This window comes from Myxine glutinosa, chromosome 4, assembly GCF_964187855.1.
Source record: "Myxine glutinosa chromosome 4, kmMyxGlut1.1, whole genome shotgun sequence".
NCBI lineage: Eukaryota > Metazoa > Chordata > Myxini > Myxiniformes > Myxinidae > Myxine > Myxine glutinosa.
The window spans coordinates 115,577,438-115,601,059 of record NC_136264.1 but is presented as its reverse complement, the minus strand read 5'-3'; the positions used below and the strand labels follow the sequence as shown (position 1 = coordinate 115,601,059).

Here is a 23,622-nt window from a genome sequence, read left to right as displayed (position 1 = left end):
TGAGATAGTGGAATTTGATAACTACAAAAGGATATCACCAATTTGCCATTATTATAAAGCGACAATGTAAATGATTCATGGACATTTTATTGAATCAATACTTCATCTTTCCTTCTTTCGGCTAATTAGCAGTCACTTTGTGGCTTTCTCTGCACGCTATTTTGATTAATATGAATATGAAAGTACTTCGACATGCCTGCTTTGGCTCTGAAATGTCGATCGATTGGGTATTGCAGTGGGGTTGCACACCGAGGCAACACGTTCGGCTTATGCACTCAGTGTTGACAGTTCATTCGACTCTCAGGAAAGGTTCGAAGCAAACGCGACATCAATCCCAGTCGGACCTCTTATCTTTTTGTGCTTTGTCCCATCCAGCTGCCCTCACTTGCCTTTATCCGCCTATCTGTTCTTGGCCGCCTGTCTGCATGTCACCACCCCAGACTTGTCGTGACTTTTGAACCCCTGCACGTCAAGATGTGATGAAACGCACTGCCTCGGTTTGGAGAAAATCAATACAGTTGCTGTCGTTCAAGCCTTATTTTGTTTTCATTGAAACGTCTCGCAGTGATTTATGCATGCGCGTCGCAGAAGGTCGGAGAGGTACAATGGTGAGTAACTTCACCAGAAAGAGACGGTCAATTGACGGATATTGCATAAGTGAGGCCAAAAATGGTGACCGGAGTGCGGGAGCGTGAGGGATTCTGATGTACCGCACTCTGTCTGTTACAGAGTGTCGGTGCTGCTTGAAAGAGCTTATTCTCAAGGGTTACACTGGGTGCTTTGGCATTGCCTTCCCAGCAGTAGTTATGGCAGAAATTTGGAACTAGGCCATGGTGCCAGAAATATCTCACCTACTCCTCCTGAAGAACACAGTGGGATTTGTAACGTACACCAACTAATGCGGATGGGACACCAAGTTTAACACCCATCCGATGGATGGCACACACATTGATGAATTACCCTGCCTGTAAAACACCAGGATGACGGTTTATAGCTGGGGCGGGATTCAAACCCAGGCTAGACAGCTTGGAGGTGAGCGTGCGTACCTCTGGGCCATCATGTCAGCCCCCAGTGACCCCTAGCTGGTAATAATCAAGCCAGAGTTTGAAAGCTCCAGTCCTAGGCATGTGTTTCTGCCAGATGGCATCATTACCCAGACCAAATCACCTTAAGATGCAAGGATTTTTGGCTCGGGCTGTTTACTGCTTGATGCCACATTTCATTAGGGTTACCTTTTAGCATATAACGAGAGATTGGAGGGGGAGGTGAGTAGGGGGGTTTAGGGGAGAGGGAGAAGCAGTGGGAGGGAGAGGATCTTTCAAGTTGGAGCAGTGCTGTAATCACATGGCTTTGCAAAAGTTTACATCAACACCAGTTGAGAAACTCGATTTCAGATTTAGTCCTCAGAAGGACCAGCCGGTTATATAAAACTGATGTAAAGAAATGTTTTATAAAGCTTACAATCATCGTGACAACGAGGGTAGCAACGCACAATCATCCTTGTCTTTATGTAGACATGCAAGAGAGAGAATAAGAACGGGGAAAAAAAAGAGGGAATGGATGCAACTTGTTTGGAAGAATATCCAACATAATGAAAACATAGGTGGCTGAGTGTGGATGTGGGAAGATAAGGAAATCATCATCATCATCATCGTCATCGTCATCATCATCATGTGCTAATCATGGCTGGGTCACCAATCCAGCTCAGCAAGTCAGGGCACAATTTGTAATTTGGCCATGGTGCTGACTTTCCGCAAAGTAGGCAACTCGCGATAGCTTGCCTACTCTCCGCAAAGTAGGCAGCTCGCGATAGCTTGCCTACTCACCGCCAAGTAGGCAGCTCGCGATAGCTTGACTACTCTCCACAAAGTAGGCAGCTCGCAATAACTTGCCTACTCTCTGCAAAGTAGGCAGCTCGCGATATCTTGACTACTCTCCGCAAAGTAGGCAGCTCGCGATAGCTTGCTACTCTCTGCAAAGTAGGCAGCTCGCGATAGCTTGCCTACTCTCCGCAAAGTAGGCAGCTCGCGATAGCTTGCCTACTCTCCGCAAAGTAGGCAGCTCGCGATAGCTTGCTACTCTCTGCAAAGTAGGCAGCTCACGATAGCTTGCCTACTCTCCGCAAAGTCGGCAGCTCGCGATAGCTTGCCTACTCTCCGCAAAGTAGGCAGCTCGCGATAGCTTGCCTACTCTCCGCAAAGTAGGCAGCTCGCGATAGCTTGCCTACTCTCCGCAAAGTAGGCAGCTCGCGATAGCTTGCCTACTCTCCGCAAAGTAGGCAGCTCGCGATAGCTTGCCTACTCTCCGCAAAGTAGGCAGCTCGCGATAGCTTGCCTACTCTCCGCAAAGTAGGCAGCTCGCGATAGCTTGCCTACTCTCCGCAAAGTAGGCAGCTTGCGATAGCTTGCCTACTCTCCGCAAAGTAGGCAGCTCGCGATAGCTTGCCTACTCTCCGCAAAGTAGGCAGCTCACGATAGCTTGCCTACTCTCCGCAAAGTAGGCAGCTCGCGATAGCTCGCCTACTCTCCACAAAGTAGGCAGCTCGCGATAGCTCGCCTACTCTCCGCAAAGTAGGCAGCTCACGATAGCTTGCCTACTCTCCGCAAGGGAGGCAGCTCGCGATAGCTTGCCTACTCTCCGCAAAGGACACCGTGGGGTCTTTAACGTCCAATTCCTAATGCCAGCAGATGTGATGCCCAGTTTATGGTCCATCAGAGGGACGGCGCACACATTGATGAATCACCCTGCCTGTGGAACACCTGGATGAAAGTTTATAGCTGCGTTGGGATTCAAACCCAGGCAAGACAGCTCAGAGGAGAGTGTGCGCACCTCTAGGCCATCTTTCTAGCCAGATAATAAAATGGCAGCACAAAATGACAGGACCATTTGTGGTTTGCGTTTTCCTGGTACCCGTAATCTTATTCTTCCTTTTTTGTAAGAATGCATCTGTCATGTCAGCTAATTTCCTTTGTGCTTGTTTATTTCCACGCACAATGCCAAATGCACATGCATCTGTCAGTTTATTTCCTCTGTGCTTTTAAGAACGACCCATCATTGTGTTACTGGCAAGATCACAGGGAAATGGTTGGATAATCTGAGTTACAACCACTTTGGGAATGTCATTTCAGGAAAAGCTACGAAACTGAAATTCACATTTGCAATTGGCTTCTGATTTATTTTTTCGTGAAAATTAAGAAACGTGCAGAGAAACCCTTAGCTAATAGTAAATAGAAGTTATCCAAATGATTAATAACGTTGATGCTAAGCTAATACCGGCTGGTTCAACCTGACCGAATGTTCGGAACAGAGTGAGAAACAATTTGAAATGTATGACTTATGTTGTTTTAACATCCTTATTTCTAAAATGTGTATAAATTATTCCATAAACCTTCGTTTTTGCATCCAAATGTTCAATATGAATGATTAATTATTAGCTCAATTGTAACGGTGTTCCATCCGTCAGTCCGTAAACACTTGCAGCTTCTTCTCCGAAACCGTTGATGGGGTTGTGACCAAATTTGGCACAAATAATATTTGGTATGTTGTGGCTAAAGTTTGTTCACGGCTTTAAAAAAATTGGGGTCTAAGGGGGTCGACGTCCAGGTTTGACCCCCCAAAATAGGAATTTGCTTTTTCCTCTGAAACTACACACACTATTTCGATGAAACTTGAGCACAGCCTTCATCACCTGTGATGCACGAACTTTGTTCACGGCATTTAAAAAAATCAGGGTTTAAGGAGGTGTGTTGGGAGTTTGACCCCATAAAATAGGTATTTGCTCTCTTCTCCGAAACTGCACACACGATTTTGATGAAACTTGATCACAACCTTCATCACCTGTGATGTACCAATGTTTGTTCACAACATTAGAAAAATCGGGATCTGAAGTGGTTTAGCAGGGGGTTGCCCCAAAAAATAGATATTTTTTGTTTGATTATAGTCTTACGATTACATTAGTATGATTCTACATCCTCCCAATCATTTAAATTGGTTTAAAATACCGCGATACTGTTTAAAATACCTCCCGTCAGTGTAGTATACTTCTTTATTCTACCAGGTGAGCACCCAGGGGTATTGCTCCTAGTTTTATTATAACAATCATCATTATACATGTCCAGCACAATGTATTTTCTGACTAGCTTATCCAACATGAATGAATGAATGAATGATCGTTTTAAGGCCATTTTCCGCGCTAGAGCAGGGGTTAGCCTTGCGGGCCCCATGACAATCATGGTTCCCTGTTTGAGGCAATGTTTTTATGGCCGGATGCTTATCCAGCATCCTCCATATAAAACTTTTTGTAGTGCAGATTAATTAGCTGCACAGAGAATTACAAAAAACGACAATTCAATGACAAAACCCACATATCTCACCAACCCTACAACCCCTTGCCCTCATGCTAACCGAACAGGTCTTAAGGCCATAGCCCACATATCTGTAAGGCAGACGTGGGTCAGACCAAGATAGATGGCTTGCCTGGCGCAGGCTTGCAGAGTCAGCATCCTTTTGTGAATGGAGCCGAGGCACAAGGCACATTAATTAATTGCCCTGGAGTGATTAGCAAAGGTTATTAGGCCTTTGGAATTTGGCTAGTCGAATAGCTTCGAGGTATATGCATTCGCTTGGAGTTGGTTCGAATCTCGACCCACTGTATCACCCTGGTGTTTCGCATTCAGGGCGATACATCAGGTGTGCGCACCATTCATCGGAAGGACGCTAACCTAGAGGAGCCATCTGCCAGCACTGGTCGTTGGTGGACATTATAGATCCCACGATGTCTTTCACAAAGAGTAGGCGAGTTATCGTGGGAACCCCAGCTAAATTACAAATTCCTGCTGTCTCTCTCTCACTCTATCTCCCCCTCTCTCATTTCTGTCTCTCATTCCTGGCCAGCCGGTTCATGAAGGGCTTTGGCCCAAACTCCACTCTGTCCGACCCCACGAGAAGATGAATCGGGCCCGTTAAAGAAATGGCGCAGTAGTAGTGGATTAAACGTCAGAGCTTAAGATTCAGGTCTGCTGAGTGTCCGATGAGGTGCAAATACCAATGAGGTAAATTCCAAAGAAACTGACGTGGCAGCATTGTGTAGTAAATGCCAAGATGGTTCTTCATTCCCCCAGGATCTCGTATCCTCATTACTATTCAAACTGTGACCATTCCTTTATAGTCATTTAATTATCTCGGCAAGATGCACGTTTGGTGATGAGGCAGTTCTGTAGATTGGTATAGATTCTGTTGGAGTATTCATTTGAATTGCCAATCGATGAATAAGACAATTCTCATATGGAACTCCTTCCCTGTCCTGAACCTTATCACAGGCCTGAGCATGTACTGCAATCTCCCATTTTCCTAATGTCAGTTGTAATTTATTGCTTTTTCACTGCAAAAAGTAGATTGGAGTCTGTAACATGCACAGTTTGGCTCAACTGTGAAAGACAAAAGTTAGTTTTGGAATTCATTCAATAAAAGATGAGTTGGTTTTTGGTTTTGCACTCTTGCTCTTTTCATTATGAACTAGAAGGGCACTCAGTAGAGCGCATACCTCCACCTGGTGAACAGTTTAAGTTTTGTATCCCACTGATAGGCCGGATCTGGATTCGGACCTGAACCAAAATCTAATCGGCTTGTTCTTGTCACCTAACCAACTCTTCCACCAAGTTTATTCATAACTCATCCATAACTTTTAAAACATCATGTCACATATCGCTTTTCACCCGATCTCTCAATGGTGAAGAATCGTTTAAAAATTAAATAATTATTGTAGCCGAATCCATATTCAGATCTACACCAAAATCGAAACGATTAGTGCTTTTCACACAAACAACCTCTCCACCAAGATTCGTCCAAATCCGTCCACAACTTTTGGAGATATCCTGCTATATATCATTTTTGGCCATATCACTCAATGGTGAAGAATCACTTTTAAAATTCTACGAGCTGGATCCGGTTCCGGATCTTCACCGAAATTGAATCAATTCCTCCTTGTCACACACTCAACCTGTCCAACAAGTTTCGTCTAAATCCGTGCATAACTTTTTGAGATATCGGGCTATGTATCGTTTTTGGACCTATCTCTCAATGGTGAAGAATCACTTTAAAAAGTAAATAATTCCCATATCCGAATCCATATTCAGATCTTCACCAAAATCGAATCTGTTTGTCCTTGTCAGACACCCAACCGGTCCACCAAGTTTCATCCAAATCCGTCCACAACTTTTTGAGATATCCTGCTATGTATCGTTTTTGGCTCCATCTCCCAATGGTGAAGAATCACTTAAAAATTCCAGTAGCCGGATGCGGATCTTCACCAAAATCTAATCATTTCGTCCTTGTGCATACGCTACATCACTGCCAAATTTCGTCCGAATCCGTCCACAACCTTTTGAGATATTTTGTTCACAGACAAACAGACACACAGACAGGGTGAAGACATAACCTCCATCCACCTTTGGTAGCGGAGGTAATTATTTCAAGAGGGATATACAAGGTCAAATCTTCATTTCCTCATTTGGCAATTTCACCATTTGCTTTACATCTTTTGTCACGGAATTATGGGAATTTACCTTTGATGATCTCTGCCATGCACGTGCTTTTTCATTTAGCAAAGTGTGGCCTTCACATGTTGATTGACTGGTGTATGGTGAAATCAAGGCAGATCGTCAGGTTTATGTCCTTTCACCTGCTGTGGAGTATGTCCTTGTGCTGCCAAGTCTATGATGGTAAACGTCCAGAGGATTTAGGATATTCAAAGCACCATTCTAACTGCTCCCGCCACCGTAGGAGGTCGAGCTTTACCGCCTGTCCAACCAAGAGCCTCTGGGACTTACTGTGTGTTACCGCACTGATGATGAGGATGACACGGGTATTTACGTGAGTGAGGTAAGACGTTCAAACCTCTTTATTGTATCAGTCATCAAACTGCATTTCCAGTGTTAAATGCATTCGGTGCCAGGGAGTTGAGATTGTGGGCCCTGCCTGATGAATATCGCATTGTGTTTCAGATTAGTCCTCTCGGCCTCGCAGCTAAGGACGGGCGTATCATGGAAGGCGATCGCATCGTGCAGGTATGCATTGCCACCACTAAAGTGTTTGTGCCAGAATCTGTTGTTTGTTGCTGCTATAGTTACCGTGAAATGGGGTGAATAGGGACACAAACTGAAAAATAGTTCGGAAACTTTTTTCGCTGAAAATTGATAACCATACTGATTTGTTGATATTTGGGTTGAAAGTGTTCTCTTGTTTTTTTACAAAGCAACTTATAGTCCCTATTAACCCCATATATGGGTTAAATAGGAATAAATAGGATTTTTATGGCTGTCCCTATTCACCCCATTTTACGGTATCTATCATTGTGTGAGGGAGGTTAACATATACCCTAGTGGTAGTTCGTATGCAGCCTGTGTCTGCATGGATGCATCATTTTCTGGGGGCGCGGCTGTGCCCCCCATTTCCAGTCGGCTGGTACTCATTTTGACAACCTCGGAAGGATGACAGGCTGAGTTAACCCACCTGGTGCTACTTCAACGGAATGACTGGGGCTCGCACTCAGGACCCCAAGATCTCAAGGCAACCATCTTAACCGTTAAGCCAACACCAGGCTTATATATCCTGAATATGAGGTTTTATTTATATATTATAGAACAAAAATGACACTCGCAATGATTTTGAAGTTGTTCTCCAGCTTTGGACAAACACTTCTCCCATTAGAGTGGAAGTGTGTGTGTCTCCAGTGTACTGTTCTTTCAAACTTTTCCCCCACTTTGCCCCACTGAGTACTGTGAGAAAAGCGGCGACATTGTTATGACGGTGCCGGTACCCAGAGCATCTCGGGAAGTGACGTGGCAGCACTTCCTCCAAGCTCAGTGACCTCTGTGAATGCAGTAAAAACCCCTCTCTCTCCCCATCTTATCTCCTGCTCCCTTTATTGTATGTTTTGTGTCGATTTTTTTTTTTTTTTGTGATTGATGTTAGCTCTTCCAGGAGCCTCGATCCTGTATACAAAATAGAAAGTGCATGACATCATCTTTAGTCTCATTCCAAACACTTTAAAAATGGTACGTGCTGCTTCCTTGCTTGAAAAGGGTAGAGCACGGACAATTCCCATCGGTTGGAATCCATGGGGAGGAGGAAGTTCCTCGTGAGGAAATTCCCCACTGAGTACTGTGAGAAAAGCGGCGACATTGTTATGACGTTGCCGGTACCCAGAGTATCTCGGGAAGTGATGTGACAGCACTTCCTCCAAGCTCAGTGGCTGTGTTAAGTGTTTGTCTCGTCAGTATGTCCGTGTGTGTCTGTGTCCACCCTATTGCGAGCCTTAGCCCAAGTATTAAAAAATAAATTAACCACAAACTTCTTGCCCTCAAATGTTCCCCGATTATGAATATCCTCGACAGGCAATGACAACCCTAAGTTCCGAACAGCTTGATCCTAAACTCCACAACAGAGATCCTATTATTAAATAGAAATTTCACAAGTCTTCACCGCTCCTTCTGTCTACCCCACCTGCCACCTTCTTGATTTTCATTTGACCTTCTTGCCAAAGCAACAAATTCATTCAAACATTTGAATTCTACACCCATCACTGCCTTGGGGATGATCAAAATCCAGGTCAACTTTGAGCCGCCCTCGTTTGAGTTTGAAGTCCCTGTTATCTGAATTTTCACACATAACCTACTTATTTCGAATAATTTTTCTCAAAAACAAACACAGCTTAGAACTTTCGGTTAAACACCTTGAATATGAGTCAATAGTCAAACACCGAAACCATCAACAAAAATGTACTTTCGAGGTGGGTCAAAAGCTGAAATTTGGCATTTTGTAACTCAAAACCACAATCCGAGAAAAAAGTTTATAAATGTCAATAAATGCTTGTTAAAAAAATCACAAAACTGTCCATAAATGTTTGTAAATGAAAAATATATCCGGAAACGAAAGTCGGCCATTGAGTCTCGCTCCCTCGGCCCGGAAGGGGGCCTTTCACCAACTAACTCCGAGGGCCTTTCTCGCTCTCACCGCAGGCAGGTTGGTGGTCTTTCTGTTTTCTACCGACTCCTCTCCGGCCTAGCCCCTCCCCCCAGCCCTGTCTGTGCTCTGTCCCCCAAATATTCCTACAGGTCGCACAAGATCTGCCAGCAACCCTCTTATGGTTAAACTGCCAAAATCAAGATTCTCTGCTCACCTTCACTCCTTCATTCCTCTTTTCTCCCGCCTCTGGAACAAACTCCCACACTCTCTTCAACCCCACTCCTCCCTCCAGGTCTTTAAAACAGCTGTTCACCACAATCTCTTATCTTCCCCCATCGAAAACCTTGATCTTTCCTACCCCCAGATTCACCCCAGATCCACTTTTTTGAAATACCGACTTCTTTCCTGGAAGTTATAGCAGTGTCCACGTGTTTTATACCTCTCCCACCCCCCCCCACCCCCCTTGCCTCCTTCCCCCAAGCCCTCTCCCTCCCACTGATCTTCCGTTGTCCCTGTTCTCTGCTGTTGTACTTGTGTACTTCCCTCTCTCTCCCCATCTTGTCTCCCGCTCCCTTTATTGTGATTTTTTTGTGATTGATGTTAGCTCTTATACGAGCCTCGATCTTGTATCAAAAATAAAAAATAAAATAAATAGTATTGGCCGAATAGTTGAGGCCTATACTAAGCATAGCAGAAACTTTCACAATGGCTGTTTAAATGGAGGATTGACTTCTACAGGTTTTACTGCATTCGCAAATCAAATTATGGAAGCATAATGTAAAAGTCTAAGCGAGCTCATCTTGATGTGCAGATGGCAATGTACCAGGCTTGCCTTGGGCCTTATCTGCAGGCAGGCAGGGGACAGTAGAGCTGAGATACTTGGGAATCGATTGCCTTGCTTATTCCAGACTGTAGGAAGATTTATCTTTCTGGAGAAGCAGATGCATTGTTCTGAGAGCTGGTTATTTTAATGAGGAAGACTATTTTTCCTTATCTATTATATTTTGGGATGCTATCTCATAAACTCAATGATTCCATCTAATAACTGCACATTTTTGATGTAAAGTTGGAAACTATCTTTATGCAGCGGTAATCTGCATTTCCCTAAACGTTGCTGAATATAGGCCTTGCCTATTCCCAAAAGCCAAGGCTGGTGTTGGCCTAACGGTTAAGGTGGCTGGCTTGAGATCGCAACGTCCTGAGTTGAAGCCCCTGTCGTGCCGTTGAGTTGGGTTCACTACCAGGTGGGTTCACTCAGTCTGTTCATCCTTCCAAGGTCGCCCAAATAAGTACCCGCTTTCTGGGATGAACGAGCCATTTGAGCATCCTGCGCCGGAGTGGCGACCCGTCCAGGATTGTGCCCAATGGCCTAGAAAGTGCGTCGGCAGCCCTATGCGTCCGAAGGTGCAAAAACGAGTTTTCATCGTCATCTTTTCCAAAGCCAAATTGTGCGGTTAGTCGTGAGTATATGAGGAAACATTGGCGAAGCTCCAGGTATTCACTGGAATACGGAGGCCGTGCAACAAACGAGGGCTTGAGTGCACGTCGGGTGAGCCAGACGGCAGACGATGGAAGCTGGACCGCGGCGGTGTGAAGAGAGCGATGGGAGGAGGCAGTAGGTGATTGGCGTGCCGTCACGAGGCGCAGAAGGTGGACGATGCCACGGCATCTGTGCCGCACGTCGAGGGCCATGTTGGGCACGGCTCCAGCAGCACATTCCACCCTGATTGATCACCGGCGGAGGCACCGCCACGCTCACGAGCGGCACTTCAGAGGCCGACAAGGTTTTGGGCCTCGTCAAATGGGCCCCCGCAGTCCCCACTCAAGGGGTTATTCCAAGCGGATGGAGATGGCCGTGGGGGGCGACCAGGAGGGGGGCCGGTGGTTCATTAACCGGTTGATTTCATTTACGCGAAGCGTGGGACTGTTGCGCAGCTCATCGTTGCTTGAGGCGGCGTGGACTGAATGCCACACGGACATGGACATGAGCCAAGTGAATGTGCAAACTGCCACACATTCCCAATACCTATTCCCTCTCCCTGTTATATTATTGATCATTTTTACCATCACATCAGCACGATCAATAATAACAAGCTACTTTTTATTTACACCCGAGGAAACATTTGTTTTTATTCTTCCATAGTTTTATTGTCCCCCGTCGCACCGCGGAGCGAAAGGGGGCTATGGTTTTTAATATTATTTTTCACTATTATTATAACTTTTTGTATTATTGTTCGTATTATTTATGCTTCCATATTTCTATGTACCATAATCGCATTGACCTATGACTATGGTAAACAAACACACTTGAGAGAACCTGTCTTTTTGTTGGGACGGAGGTGGCCACCCAGCACCGCTCTATTTCTAAATGCGATCATCGATATATCTTCTTCTTGTTAAATATTAATATAAATCATCGATATATCTTCATTAATATCAATAATATGCTTATTCTGTTTTTCTTGGTTTGTTTATCTTTCCAATATTTTTTTCTTAAACTAGTCGACCAGGGACCATAATACCTGTATATGTAGTTACAAAGGTCTTCTGCAGACTTGGGGTATACTTGGAAGTGGGAGGGGGGGGGGGAGGGAGTTGAGGACTTTAAAATGAAAAGGGGCAGAGAATTGGGGTGAGAGGATAGAGAGTTGGGGGGGGGGGGTTGAGTCATTGGAGGGGGGGTTGAGGCTTTGGGGGTGGGGGTGGAGGGGTTGAGGCTTTGGGGGTGGGAGTGGAGGGGTTGAGGCTTTGGGGGTGGGAGTGGAGGGGTTGAGGATTTGGCGTGGGGGTGGAGGGGTTGAGGATTTGGGGGTGGCAGTGGAGGGGTTGAGGATTTGGCATGGGGGTGGAGGGGTTGAGGATTTGGCATGGGGGTGGAGGGGTTGAGGCTTTGGGGGTGGGAGTGGAGGGGTTGAGGATTTGGCGTGGGGGTGGGGCTTGACGATTTGGCGTGCGGGTGGAGGGGTTGAGGATTTGGCGTGGGGGTGGAGGGGTTGAGGATTTGGCGTGGGGGTGGAGGGGTTGAGGATTTGGCGTGGGGGTGGAGGGGTTGAGGATTTGGCGTGGGGGTGGGGGTTGAGGATTTGGCGTGTGAGTGGAGGGGTTGAGGCTTTGGAGGTGGGGGTGGAGGGGTTGAGGCTTTTGGGGTGGGGGTGGGGGTGGAGGGGGTTAAGGCTTTGGGGGTGGGAGTGGAGGGGTTGAGGATTTGGCGTGGGGGTGGAGGGGTTGAGGATTTGGCGTGGGGGTGGAGGGGTTGAGGATTTGGCGTGGGGGTGGAGGGGTTGAGGATTTGGCGTGGGGGTGGAGGGGTTGAGGATTTGGCGTGGTCGTGGGGGTGGGGGTTGAGGATTTGGCGTGTGGGTGGAGGGGTTGAGGCTTTGGGGGTGGGGGTGGAGAGGTTGAGGCTGTGGGGGTGGAGGGGTTGAGGCTTTGGGGGTGGGGGTGGAGGGGTTGAGCACTTGAAGTCACATTTTACCTAACGCGGCATTTCCGTGGGTCCTTGTACTAAGCTTCATATATAGCAGTCCTGGTGTAAATAAAAGTATACAATTTGAAATTCCTTTAAAGAGCACGTTCGATAAACTGTGATATGGTCTCCAAAAGGTCAAGAACGTTGACAAGATAAACTAGAACAGCACCCGGTAGAGCACATGCCTCCACCAGGCTGAACAGTTTGTATTTTGTATCCCACTGATCGGCCGGATCTGTATCTGGACCTGAACCAAAATCTAATCGGCTTGTTCTCATCACCTAACTCTAACTCATCCAAAGAAACTAATCTAAAGTTTTGTCATAACTCGTTCGCAACTTTTTGAGATATCGTGCTTTTTATTGGTTTTGGCCCGATCTCTCAAGTGAGAAGAATCACCTAAAACAATTTTTTTAAGTTGGATCCGAATCCCGATCTTCACCAAAATCCAATAATTTCGTCCTTGGCACATACCCAACCTCTCCACCAAATTTCGGCCTAATCGGTACAAACCTTTTTGAGATATCCTGTTCACAAACAGACAGACGGGGTGAAAACCACCTTCGGTAGTGGAGGTAATCACACAATAGCCTGCCCTTTGCAGCTGATGCTCTTGGGAGTTATCAGTTTATTACTTGGAAAATCGAAGATTTTTCAAGTATATTGGTCGGTTGCGTTTGTGGTTCTGTCTGTCTGTCTGTCTGTCTGTCTGTCTGTTTGTCTGTTTGTTTGTCTGTTTGTCACCGGCCTACAGGTCACAATTCTTAACCGATCGTCACGAAACTTCACCAAGTTGTCTAGGTCGTCCCAATTGACAAGCCTATTGATTTTGAGGTCAAAGGTCATCTGGAGGTCAAATTTCTAAAATCGCCATTTTAAATCCGATTGACTTGAAAATTGAATAACATTTGTATATTGAGTCAATAAATTGGGAAATGAACTACTGTTGAGGTCAAAGGTCAACTCAAGGTCAAATTTTAAAAGTCATCAATTTTCATCTAAAAAGCCATCAATTCTCAACCGATTGACTTGAAAATTGAACAGCATTTGCATATCGAGTCACTAAATTGGGAACCATACTATTTTTGAGGTCAATAGGTCAAAGGTCAACTTAAGGTCAAACTTCCAAAATCGTCACTTTTCATCTGAAATCCCATCATTTTTCATCCGATTGACTTGAAAATTGAACAGCATTTGCATATTGCCTCACTGAATTAGGAAACCAACTATTTTTGAGGTCAAAAGGTTGAGGTCAAAAGGTCAAAGGTCAACTGAAGGTCAAAGTTCCAAAATCAGCAATTTTCATCTGAAACCCCATCAATTTTCATCCGATTGACTTGAAAATAGAACAGCATTTGTGTATTGCCTCAATGAATTGGGAAACCAACTATTTGAGGTCAAAAGGTCAAAGGTCAACTCAAGGTCAAACTTCTAAAATCATCATTTTTCATCTGAAAAATCGTTACTTTTCATCCTGTTGACCCAAGCTTTGATCAAGATCGTACATTTTAATCTTCATGAAATGGCCAATTTGCTGTATCAATGGAAAACTTTTGGGGGGGGGGGGTGGATTTTGTATTGTGCAATGCATAACGTCTTCTTGTTTACTTTTTGGATTTATCAGCTGATTGATGCTCTTGGGATTTATCAGTATCTGCAATAGAATGTTTGCTCTGCCTCAGAAAAGGTATGAGTTCTTCCAAAGTGTATTATTTCTCGATTATATTAATTTCCAAAAGCAGCGCAATACTGATGCCTATTTAATCCGTAGAGAGTGCATTCCTCCTTTTGCTCGGGGTGCATGCTAAGTCCTTCAATGTTTGCACCGGCTGCAGTTTTTTGCCACCAATTTGCAAAAAAAAAAATGCATTACCTATGGATTAACTTGTATTATTCTGAGTACACAAGATGCTTCCTGTGCTTCGGAATCCCACGCAGCATTAGCTGAGAGCATAGTAATGCTGTTTAAAATGGACCCTTTGTTGATGTTCAGTTCTGTAGAGGCTGTTGATGAAGTTCAGGTTATGAGGCTGAAAGAGTACATTCAATTTTGGGAAGAGAGACGCCAGTCCTTTGTTTCATTTCACCTGTCCAACAAAAAATACAGTAGATACACCTAGTCGGTTGAATCACGTCTCTCCCTCCTGTGGTGATCACCAGTGGTGCAGCGGTGGATACAACAAGTAAGGGAATGAAAAGAGAGGAGGTGGAGAGGAGGAAACCTGCAAGTAAGAGGTTTAGATTCGATGGGGTTAATGGAGGTAGAAAAGATCATGTGTATAGGTGTGGGTGGAGGGATGACGTGCGTGGTGGTACACCTCCAACTTGAAGCCCTGGAGGGAAGAGTGGGAAGCTCTGGAGGGAAAACGGCCTCAGGAAGGAAGTTCCACAAATGTGATAAAAGTGAAATATAAGAGTTAAATTGTGCAGGTCAGCCTGGATTTTGAGAGTATAACCAGGAAGGAGTTACTGATAGAATGGGTGTGTCTCATTGTTCAACTTGCCCATTGTTGTTTGTGTACATTGTTGAACATTTCTGTAATTTGTACAAATCCGGAGGGGAATCAAAAAGTATTTTCTCCTTCAAATAGTTTTTGGATATTGATCTAAAGCTCATAGAGGAGAAGAACCAACTTTAGAGCCCATTTTTCCCCACAGAGCCGGTGTTGGCCTTTTTCAGGCACCTTGGTCCTCTTTTTTGAAGCAATGTTTTATGGCTGGAAGCCCTTCCTGCCACCAGCGCTGTTAGTCACCTTTTGCCACCCCCAGGGAATTACCAGTGAACTGGTACTCAATTCGCCAACCTCAGAAGGATGAACAGGCTGAGTCAACCCCCCTGGTGTTAATTCAGGGATCGACTGGGATTCGAACCCAGGATCCTAGGATACCAAGCCGGCACCCTAACCGCTAAGCCAACACCAGGCTTAAAGCTCATAGAGGAGCTTATACAGTCACGTGAAAAAGTAAGTACACCCCATGTAAAGTTTTGACTTTTTCAACATATTTCAACATACAGCTATTTGATCTTCATTTCAACAATATTGATAGATAAAGGTGATATAATATAACAAATATCATGAAAGATTTACATTTTGTAGTCCATTGTCTTACGTGCTCCTCCCCGACCCCCTGGTCGCGGTGTACCTCCGAGCCCCGAGAGGAGTCACAGCAGAAAAATGTGTTATTGTGTCAAAAATCAATGGTGAAACCACACCAATTGTTACTAACAAACAAATATTGTATTAAAAATCACACAAGAATAACAGAACAACAATGATAGCAATCAAAAGTACAATCAACATATATTTTATGATGGTACCATCAGCTAATATCAGGTAACTCACTGTGCTCCAAGTGAGTGAAAAAAGAACATTCCCCAATGTCACTATATTCCCGTCTTCGACCTCAAGTTGATCCCCTCCAGCGATCGTCAGAAAGATGTCGAATCCAAACCCGAATCCCGTTCAGATGACAGGCCCAGTCACGCTGCCAAAACTGCACAAAGGCGTACGCGGCCAAAGCGGCAGAAAAGGGTCACGCGGCCAACAGCTGCGAAAAGGCGCACTCAAGGCGACTGGGAAATTCACACCCTCGGGTATGAATGTTTTACCGCTCCAAATCGGCGAACCTCAGGTTTGTCTTCAAAATTCGCGTTGCACACACCCATCCCAGATAGACGTCTGAATGGTGAAAACGGCTGACGCGAAGCAAAGACCTTTCGCGATGAGCAAAGCGAGCGAGTCAAAATGGCCGACAGCTCGTACTTGAGACGTAATGACACAACGATGATTCCTCGGAATCCAATGCCAAACCTGACACGCAGGTTGATCAGTCACAGCGATAACAACCCTATCGCAGGAATCCCTTTCCAGGAAACCCAAAGTTCACTCATGACTCTTGCTCGACAACGTTCGCTCAGGATGAAGAAACGACTCGCTACTTCTCCGACTTCACTCGCTCCGCCTTCTTTTCTCTCCTCTTCTTCTTCCGGTTTTTCATCCGGTTTCCTGTTTCTTTTAACATTAACTTTTAACTTTTGAAACTAGAAATATGTATTCCCTTTAAATGACAACAATAATAATACATGGAATCGGAAATATTTACAGTGGATGCAAACCACCACAACGGAAGTGACGAATCCGTAACACTTCCCCCCCTCAAGAAAGAAAGTTTGAACATAGTGAAAACTTTCTTTGTAGGCAAAATTCTCCCAACAAACAAAAGTAAACTCACACCCAAATCATCAATTCCCGTGAGCAACGATAATCAATATTTCCCAAAAATAAAGCAACAAAACTTCAAACAACCTACAGAGATCTCCAAAGTTAGTTCACTCTGGACAAAGCATCCGCAACGACATTATCCCTGCCCTTTACATGCTCAATTTCCAAGTTGAACTCCTGTAAAGCCAAACTCCATCTCCTCAACCTCTGATTTTTATTTTTCATTTTTTTGAATGAAGGTTAAGGGGTTGTGATCAAAAATCCAAAGTCAAGCAAATCTATAGCACTTTTTTAGGGAGGCCGAGCTGAGAGCCAGGTTTCATGGTGGTTGGGTGGTGAGGCCTGGAAGTATTCACGACATGGACGCCTTTAGGAACGTGGAGTTCAGGGTTAATCCGTATAGGAATCTTGGCTCGGCTGCTCCGCAGCATGCAGTGCTTCAAACTCTTCCTAACTTTCATAATAATCACGGTTGGAGCACTTGTCGCTGTAGTCACGTGAATAGCGGTCTCCTTCTCGGCCACTACCCTGATAATCATCCCTTCGGAAGCTGCCGTAACTCTGGGAGCCTCCATAGTAATCTCGACTGCGGCCACCACCAAAACGATTACTTCCACCCCGGGAGCCATAGCCACCCCTGAAACTACCTCCACGTTTTCCTCCTCTGTAGCCCCCTCGACACCCATGGCCTGCCTTCTCTACTATTAAGGTCCGACCATCCAAATCCTTGCCATTCAAATCCTTTTCTGCATCTTTGGCATCCTTTGTGTTTTCAAACGTGACAAAGCCAAACCCTCTCGACTTTTGCGTCTCCCTGTCTTTTATCAGCCGCACTTCCAAGAGTGGTCCATATTGGCCGAAGACAGAGTCCAGAACAACCTCCCTTGTTTTGAAGTTCAGTCCACCTACAAAGAGCTTGCCAACATTGCCTCCATCCGTGACTTGTGTGTGCTGACACTTAGTTTTTGGGTACCTGACAAGATGTGCCTGTGCAAAGCGTGACGTCAGTACCTTCCTCTTCTCTTCAGAGTGCTTCCTACCCATAGCACGAGTCGCGGTACAGGATGGAAAGATACCTGGAATCTCGTGCTCTACCTGTGCAGTTATTTTTCATACTAGGCTTTTCAACAAACATCAGGTTACCAGAAACTTGACCACCGGCCAAATCATTCCCGATAACAAAAGATATTCCCTCTACAGGTAGAGTGGCTTGTAACCCCACGGTGACCGGTCCTGACACCAAATCAGACTTTAAATGGATGACATGAAGTGGAGCTTTAACACAGCCACCAACCCCCTGTAAAAGAACACTCACACCAGTTGCCGTCTTCTCTGACAATGCAAAAATGCCTTCCAGCATTAACGATTGATGTGCTTCTGTGTCCCCCAATACCCTAACAGGTCACTGGTTAGTCAAGTCTCCATCCAGTGACACAAACCCCTCTGAAATAAAAGGTTTGTAACCCTCTTGAGCAAGGTCATTCTGTGATGCCTCAGAATCCAACGCCAAACCTGACACGCAGGTTGATCAGATAACAACCCTATCGCAGGAATCCCTTTCCAGGAAACCCAAAGTTCACTCGTGACTCTTGCTCGACAACATTCGCTCAGGACGAAGAAACGACTCGCTTCTTCTCTGACTTCACTCGCTCCGCCTTCTTTTCTCTCCTCTTCTTCTTCCGGTTTTTCATCCGGTTCCCGATCCGGTTTCCTGTTTCTTTTAACATTAACTTTTGAAACTAGAAATATCTATTCCCTTTAAATGACAACAATAATAATACATGGAATCGGAAATATTTACAGTGGATGCAAACCACCACAATGGAAGTGACAAATCCGTAACAATTGTATAATTTAAATATACATAAATGCAAATTTCGCATGTGGAAAAAGTAAGTACACCCTTGGCTCTAATAGGTGGCATTGCCCCATTTGGCAGAAACAACCTCAAGTAGGCGTTTCATATAACTGTCTACCAGTCTCTGACATCGACTGGGAGAAATTTTTGCCCACTCCTCCATGCAGAATTCTTTCAGCTGTGCGATGTTTGAGGGGTTTCTTGCATGCACAGCTTGTTTCAAATCCCCCCACAACATCTCGATGGGATTTAGATCCGGGCTTTGACTTGGCCATTCCAGAACCATCCATTTCTTTCTTTTCAGCCATTCCTTGGTGGATTTACTGGTATGTTTAGGGTCATTGTCATGTTGCAAGGTCCACCTTCGGTTGAGCTTCAACTCTCCGACAGATCGCCTCACATTATCCTCAAGCACCCTCTGGTACAATGAAGAAATCATAGTGGATTATATGATGGTGAGCTGCCCAGGCCCTGATGCAGCAAAGCTGCCCCAAACCATAATATTTCCACCACCATGCTTTACAGTTGGTATCAGGTTCTTGTGGTCAAATGCTGACTTTGGTTTTCGCCAAACATGTCTTCTGGTACTGTGGCCAAATAGCTCTACCTTTGACTCATCTGTCCAGAGCACATTGTTCCAGAGGTGCTGGTGTTTGCCGAGGTGTTCATTGGCAAACTTTAGTCTTGCCCTGATGTTCTTTCTGGACAGCAAAGGTTTCCTCCTGGCACACCTCCCATGTCGATCAAATTTGTGCAGCCTCTTTCTAATGGTAGACTCGTGCACTTTGACATCAACAGTTGCAAGAGCTACCTGTAGGTCCCGTGATGACATTCTGGGGTTCTTAGAGACTTCTTTCAGCATCTTGCGGTCTGCTCTTGGGCTGAACTTGCTGGGGCGCCCTGGCCTGAACAAGTTGGCTGTTGTTTGGAATCTTCTCCACTTGTAGGTGATCTTCCATACAGTCGAATGATTGATTTCAAATTGTTTGGAGATATTTTTAAATCCCTTCCCAGACTCGTAGGCATCTATAACCTTCTTTCTGAAGGACTCAGAGAGCTCTTTTGATCTAGGCATGGTGACGCCGCACACTTTTTTTTCTTTTTTTTTTTAAATATTTTTTATACTTTATTTTTTTATACTTTATACACTTCAACAACAAAGCGCAAACCAAACTAAATGTCTGAGGTTTAAATAAGACAGGTTTCTCCAAGATCCTCTCTAACGATGTTCTAATCATTGCACCTGAGCTGGTTCACCTGATTCTAATTTTAGGTATTTGAAGTAGTGATAAATGTAGGGGTGTACTTACTTTTTCCACATGCGAAATTTGCATTTATGTCTATTTAAATTATACAATGGACTACAAAATGTAAATTTTCATGATATTTGTTATATTATATCACCTTTATCTATCAATATTGTTGAAATGAAGATCAAATAGCAGTATGTTGAAATATGTTGAAAAAGTCAAAACTTTACATGGGGTGTACTTACTTTTTCACGTGACTGTATATTTTATTTGTTTTCACAACATTGTTTATAAAACTCCATTAAGTGACTTATGCAAAATATAGAGTATTCATTGCAAGCTTTTTGTGTTTGTCCAGTTTTGTGTATTTAAATCCAGTCTGCATCACAGGCCATATTTAAATTGAGCGGATTTGTTACGTTATTTAATGGAGGCTTTATCTAAGCTTCTGTCCAGTTCTGTGCTTTCCTGGCCATATGTTTAACAATGTTTAAAGCAAGTATAAAATTGTCTCATATGTTATTCTTTTAACATTATAAATATTGCCATTTACAGCAGCTGTTTTTACAATCGACGTCTTCTTCTCAGATTAACGGTATGGAAGTGAGAAACCGCGAGGAAGCTGTGGCTATGCTTACACGAGAAAACAGCTCAAACATCTCACTTCTGCTAGCTAGGCCTGAGCTACAGGTAAGGTATTCCTTGTTTCTAAAACGAGAAGCTTTATTTTTACGATATTCACGAATATGACGATGACTAATCAATTGGACCAACACATCAAACTTCGTGCATCAGCACGTGACCACAAACTTCACGAACCATTGTATATGATGGTGTGGTGATGTCAATATGTGGGTTTACCATTGTAGAGGTAGTGTGCATGCCCTTGAACTGTCTATTCCGGGTTTTGTGATCAACCCAATGATAAAGTGTAGATTTGGTGCTTTGCTGGTGCATTGCATCAAAAATGCACCACCCATCATATGGGATGTTAAAGTGGGGCCCGTCTGTTAGTTTTGATAACTGGTAGACGCTGAAGATCCCATTGCGTCTTTTGATCAAGAGTATGTCTGCTCTTCAGCAAAATATACTATGGGATCTTTGCTTGCCAGCACCTAAGCCAAACTCCAAATTCCAGGCCTGACTAGCTCTGAAATGTCCAACCCCTGAGTATGTGCTTTGGCAGTCCATTACCCACATGGACCATTGGTCTACTGACACAGCCTAAAACATGGCTGGTATAAGTAACAACCACCACCACTTTGGAAAAAGATACCATTGTGGAATTTACAATACATCTCGGTGGGTGCCATTGGTATCTTCTTCCATCCTTTATCTGGGTGTCTTCCATTTAGTATTTGCACAACTCGCTAAATCAGCTGGACGTGTGAGGGCACGTGACTGAGTGAGAGGTGGGGATATAGTGCATATTCGTCGTCTGCAGATCGAGGCTGGCTGGTTGGAAGAAGAGCAGAATCAGATAATGGAGGCTTTGCAGAATGGCATCCTAAATGGATCGACATCCCCCATTCCGCGTACACAAACAACACAGCAGGTCAGATAAAGGAACAACTTGTGACCTTATAAACTATTGAGTGATTAAATGTCCCTGATTTTGGAAATATCTTGACTTTTTCAGTCATTTTAGTTATTATTTTCTACCAGTACTTCATAAGTTCAAATCTGATCTACAATTCATTTTAGTACAGAAGATGTCTTCTTAGTATCTCTGAAGAGGTGCATTAATAGGTTTGTGTGGTTAATTGGTATAAATACTATTTATACAAAGTTATTGAGGGCTTGGCACATTTATGTCTGATGGTGGGAGGAAAACTGTTGAGGGAGTCCATCCCTTTCTAAAACGTTTTAAGCCAAAACCATGACTTCCATTCTGTTTGATATCCAGGTTGCCCCGGTACGAAGTGTCGGATGTGGTCAGTGCAATGGACCCGTCGATGAACAGCTCTCCCAAACTGCTGAGAAAGACAGTGGCCTCGGGCGGACGGATGAGAGCTCCGAGCATGATGCAGTGACCACCAAAACTGAAGCAATGACAGAAAGACATGGTGATGGGAAGAGTGAAGCTGGTCTGACAAGTGAAGAACCAGCAGCAAGATCAAAGCAGCAGCATGGCTGCTTGCTAGGCATGCATTGTGAGGTGCGACGGTTCAGTGTCTTTTGCGAAGGTGGAGACGGCAGTGCAAGCAGGTGCGGAAGCAGCAGTAGCGTTGACCGAGAAATTGAGCTTCTCAATGAAGAGCTCCGGCGCATCGAGCTTGAGTGCCAGAGCATTGTTCGTGCCCGTGGCCTCCTACGTCCAGCTGGCCCTGAGCCATGGCCTCCTCCATCACCACTACGCTCAGTTGCTACGTCTCCACGCCGTAGCCCATCCCGCCAGCAATCAACACTGCCCCACATCGCTGAAGGTTCAACCTGGCAAAGCCGCAGTGGTGAACGACGCAACGGGCCACCAGGTGGTAGTAGCAGTGGTGGAGACACCCCCTGTGTCTCACCACATCACAGTCGTGTTGCTTCACCTGCAAGAAGTCGTCCAACTTTACCCAGTCGTTCATTTATTGAGGTGCCAGAGCAAGCATCACACTACCATAGCTACATGCAATTGGTACAGCAGCGTTCTGCTGTAGATTTTGCACAAAGTCAAACCAGCCTAATTGGCCTATGTCAAGACCGGAGGGCAATGGACAGCCTAGCGGAGTCTGCAGCTGAGGCCCAAATTGCTGCACCACAGTCATTGTCAGCACCAGCATCTCCATACGAATGGAAGGGTCGGATTCGAGGGCAAGCAGCCCGCAGACCTGTACGTGATCGTCTATTAAGACAGCGCGCATTGCGAATTCGTGAAGAGCGCAGTGGCATCACCACAGATGATGATGCGCTCAGTGAATTAAAGACGGGTCGATATTGGAGCAAGGAGGAGCGGAAGCAACAGTTGATCCGTGCACGTGAACAGAGGCGACGGCGAGAGTTCATGCTAAGAAGCAGACTTGAATGTCTTCGAGAGGGAATACCTGACCCCTTGCCATCTTCATCATCTACAACCACAACTGCAATCATTGCATCTGCTGTAATCCCAACACCCACTCTCGTGCCGCCGGCTGAGTCAAACCGGATTCGGGAGCCAAACATCATTGAACTTAGCCACCGAAAAATGATGAAGAAACGGAGCAAAAAGATTTTGGACAATTGGATGACCATTCAAGAACTCCTTGCACATGGAGTAAAGTCCCCAGATGGCACCAGAGTTTACAACCCCCTGTTGTCAGTTACAACTGTCTGAGGTGCCTTCATTTTGGCCTTCAGGAAGAAACAAAATTTTTTTTGTCCTTCTCTGGCCCATACCTTTTACTTCGTGAATTTGATGAGTGACCGGAAGCCATAATGCTTCTCAATATGTTGAAAGTTGGGCACAATGGGCTGGAGAGAGCTGAGATGTTTGCTCAGATGAGCTGTTGCTAACATTGAAGTGCAAGACTTTCACACAGCTGCCTGTTTCTAGCACCATACATGCAGGCCTGCTTTTGTCAAAATCCTGCAATAATCGCTCTCACCCCGACTCATTCCTCTCAGCGGGTACTTTTCCGGGAATTTGTTTGTACCGCTGCGTAAAGTGATGCATTCTAAGCTTGTTGTCTTTTTTAACAGCGGCTTTGCCGGGCCTAGTGATATTACATGTCCAGGAATGTTCCTGGCATTTATTGTGTTGTATTATAATTGTCTCTGTATACCAGTGGAGGCTGAGGGGAAAGGTCAGGGATCAGATTTGGACTTCGAGGCAGTAGATATAATGCACTATTTTCCATAAAATCTCCTTATTGTGTTTCACGGTGAATGCCATCA

General features: G+C 44.9%; 1 protein-coding gene across 1 annotated transcript in view; it reads left to right on the top strand.

Moving 5' to 3' along the window:
• LOC137425761 (PDZ domain-containing RING finger protein 4-like) overlaps positions 1-23,062 on the top strand; it is a 116,402-nt gene extending 93,340 nt beyond the window's left edge. The window contains exons 4-9 of the mRNA XM_078775298.1: positions 6,781-6,879; positions 7,002-7,064; positions 20,353-20,454; positions 21,209-21,319; positions 21,671-22,785; positions 22,873-23,062. Coding sequence (XP_078631424.1) covers positions 6,781-6,879; positions 7,002-7,064; positions 20,353-20,454; positions 21,209-21,319; positions 21,671-22,785; positions 22,873-23,062 — 1,680 coding nt within the window. The remainder of the gene's footprint in view (positions 1-6,780; positions 6,880-7,001; positions 7,065-20,352; positions 20,455-21,208; positions 21,320-21,670; positions 22,786-22,872) is intronic.
• The last annotated feature ends 560 nt before the right edge of the window (positions 23,063-23,622 follow it).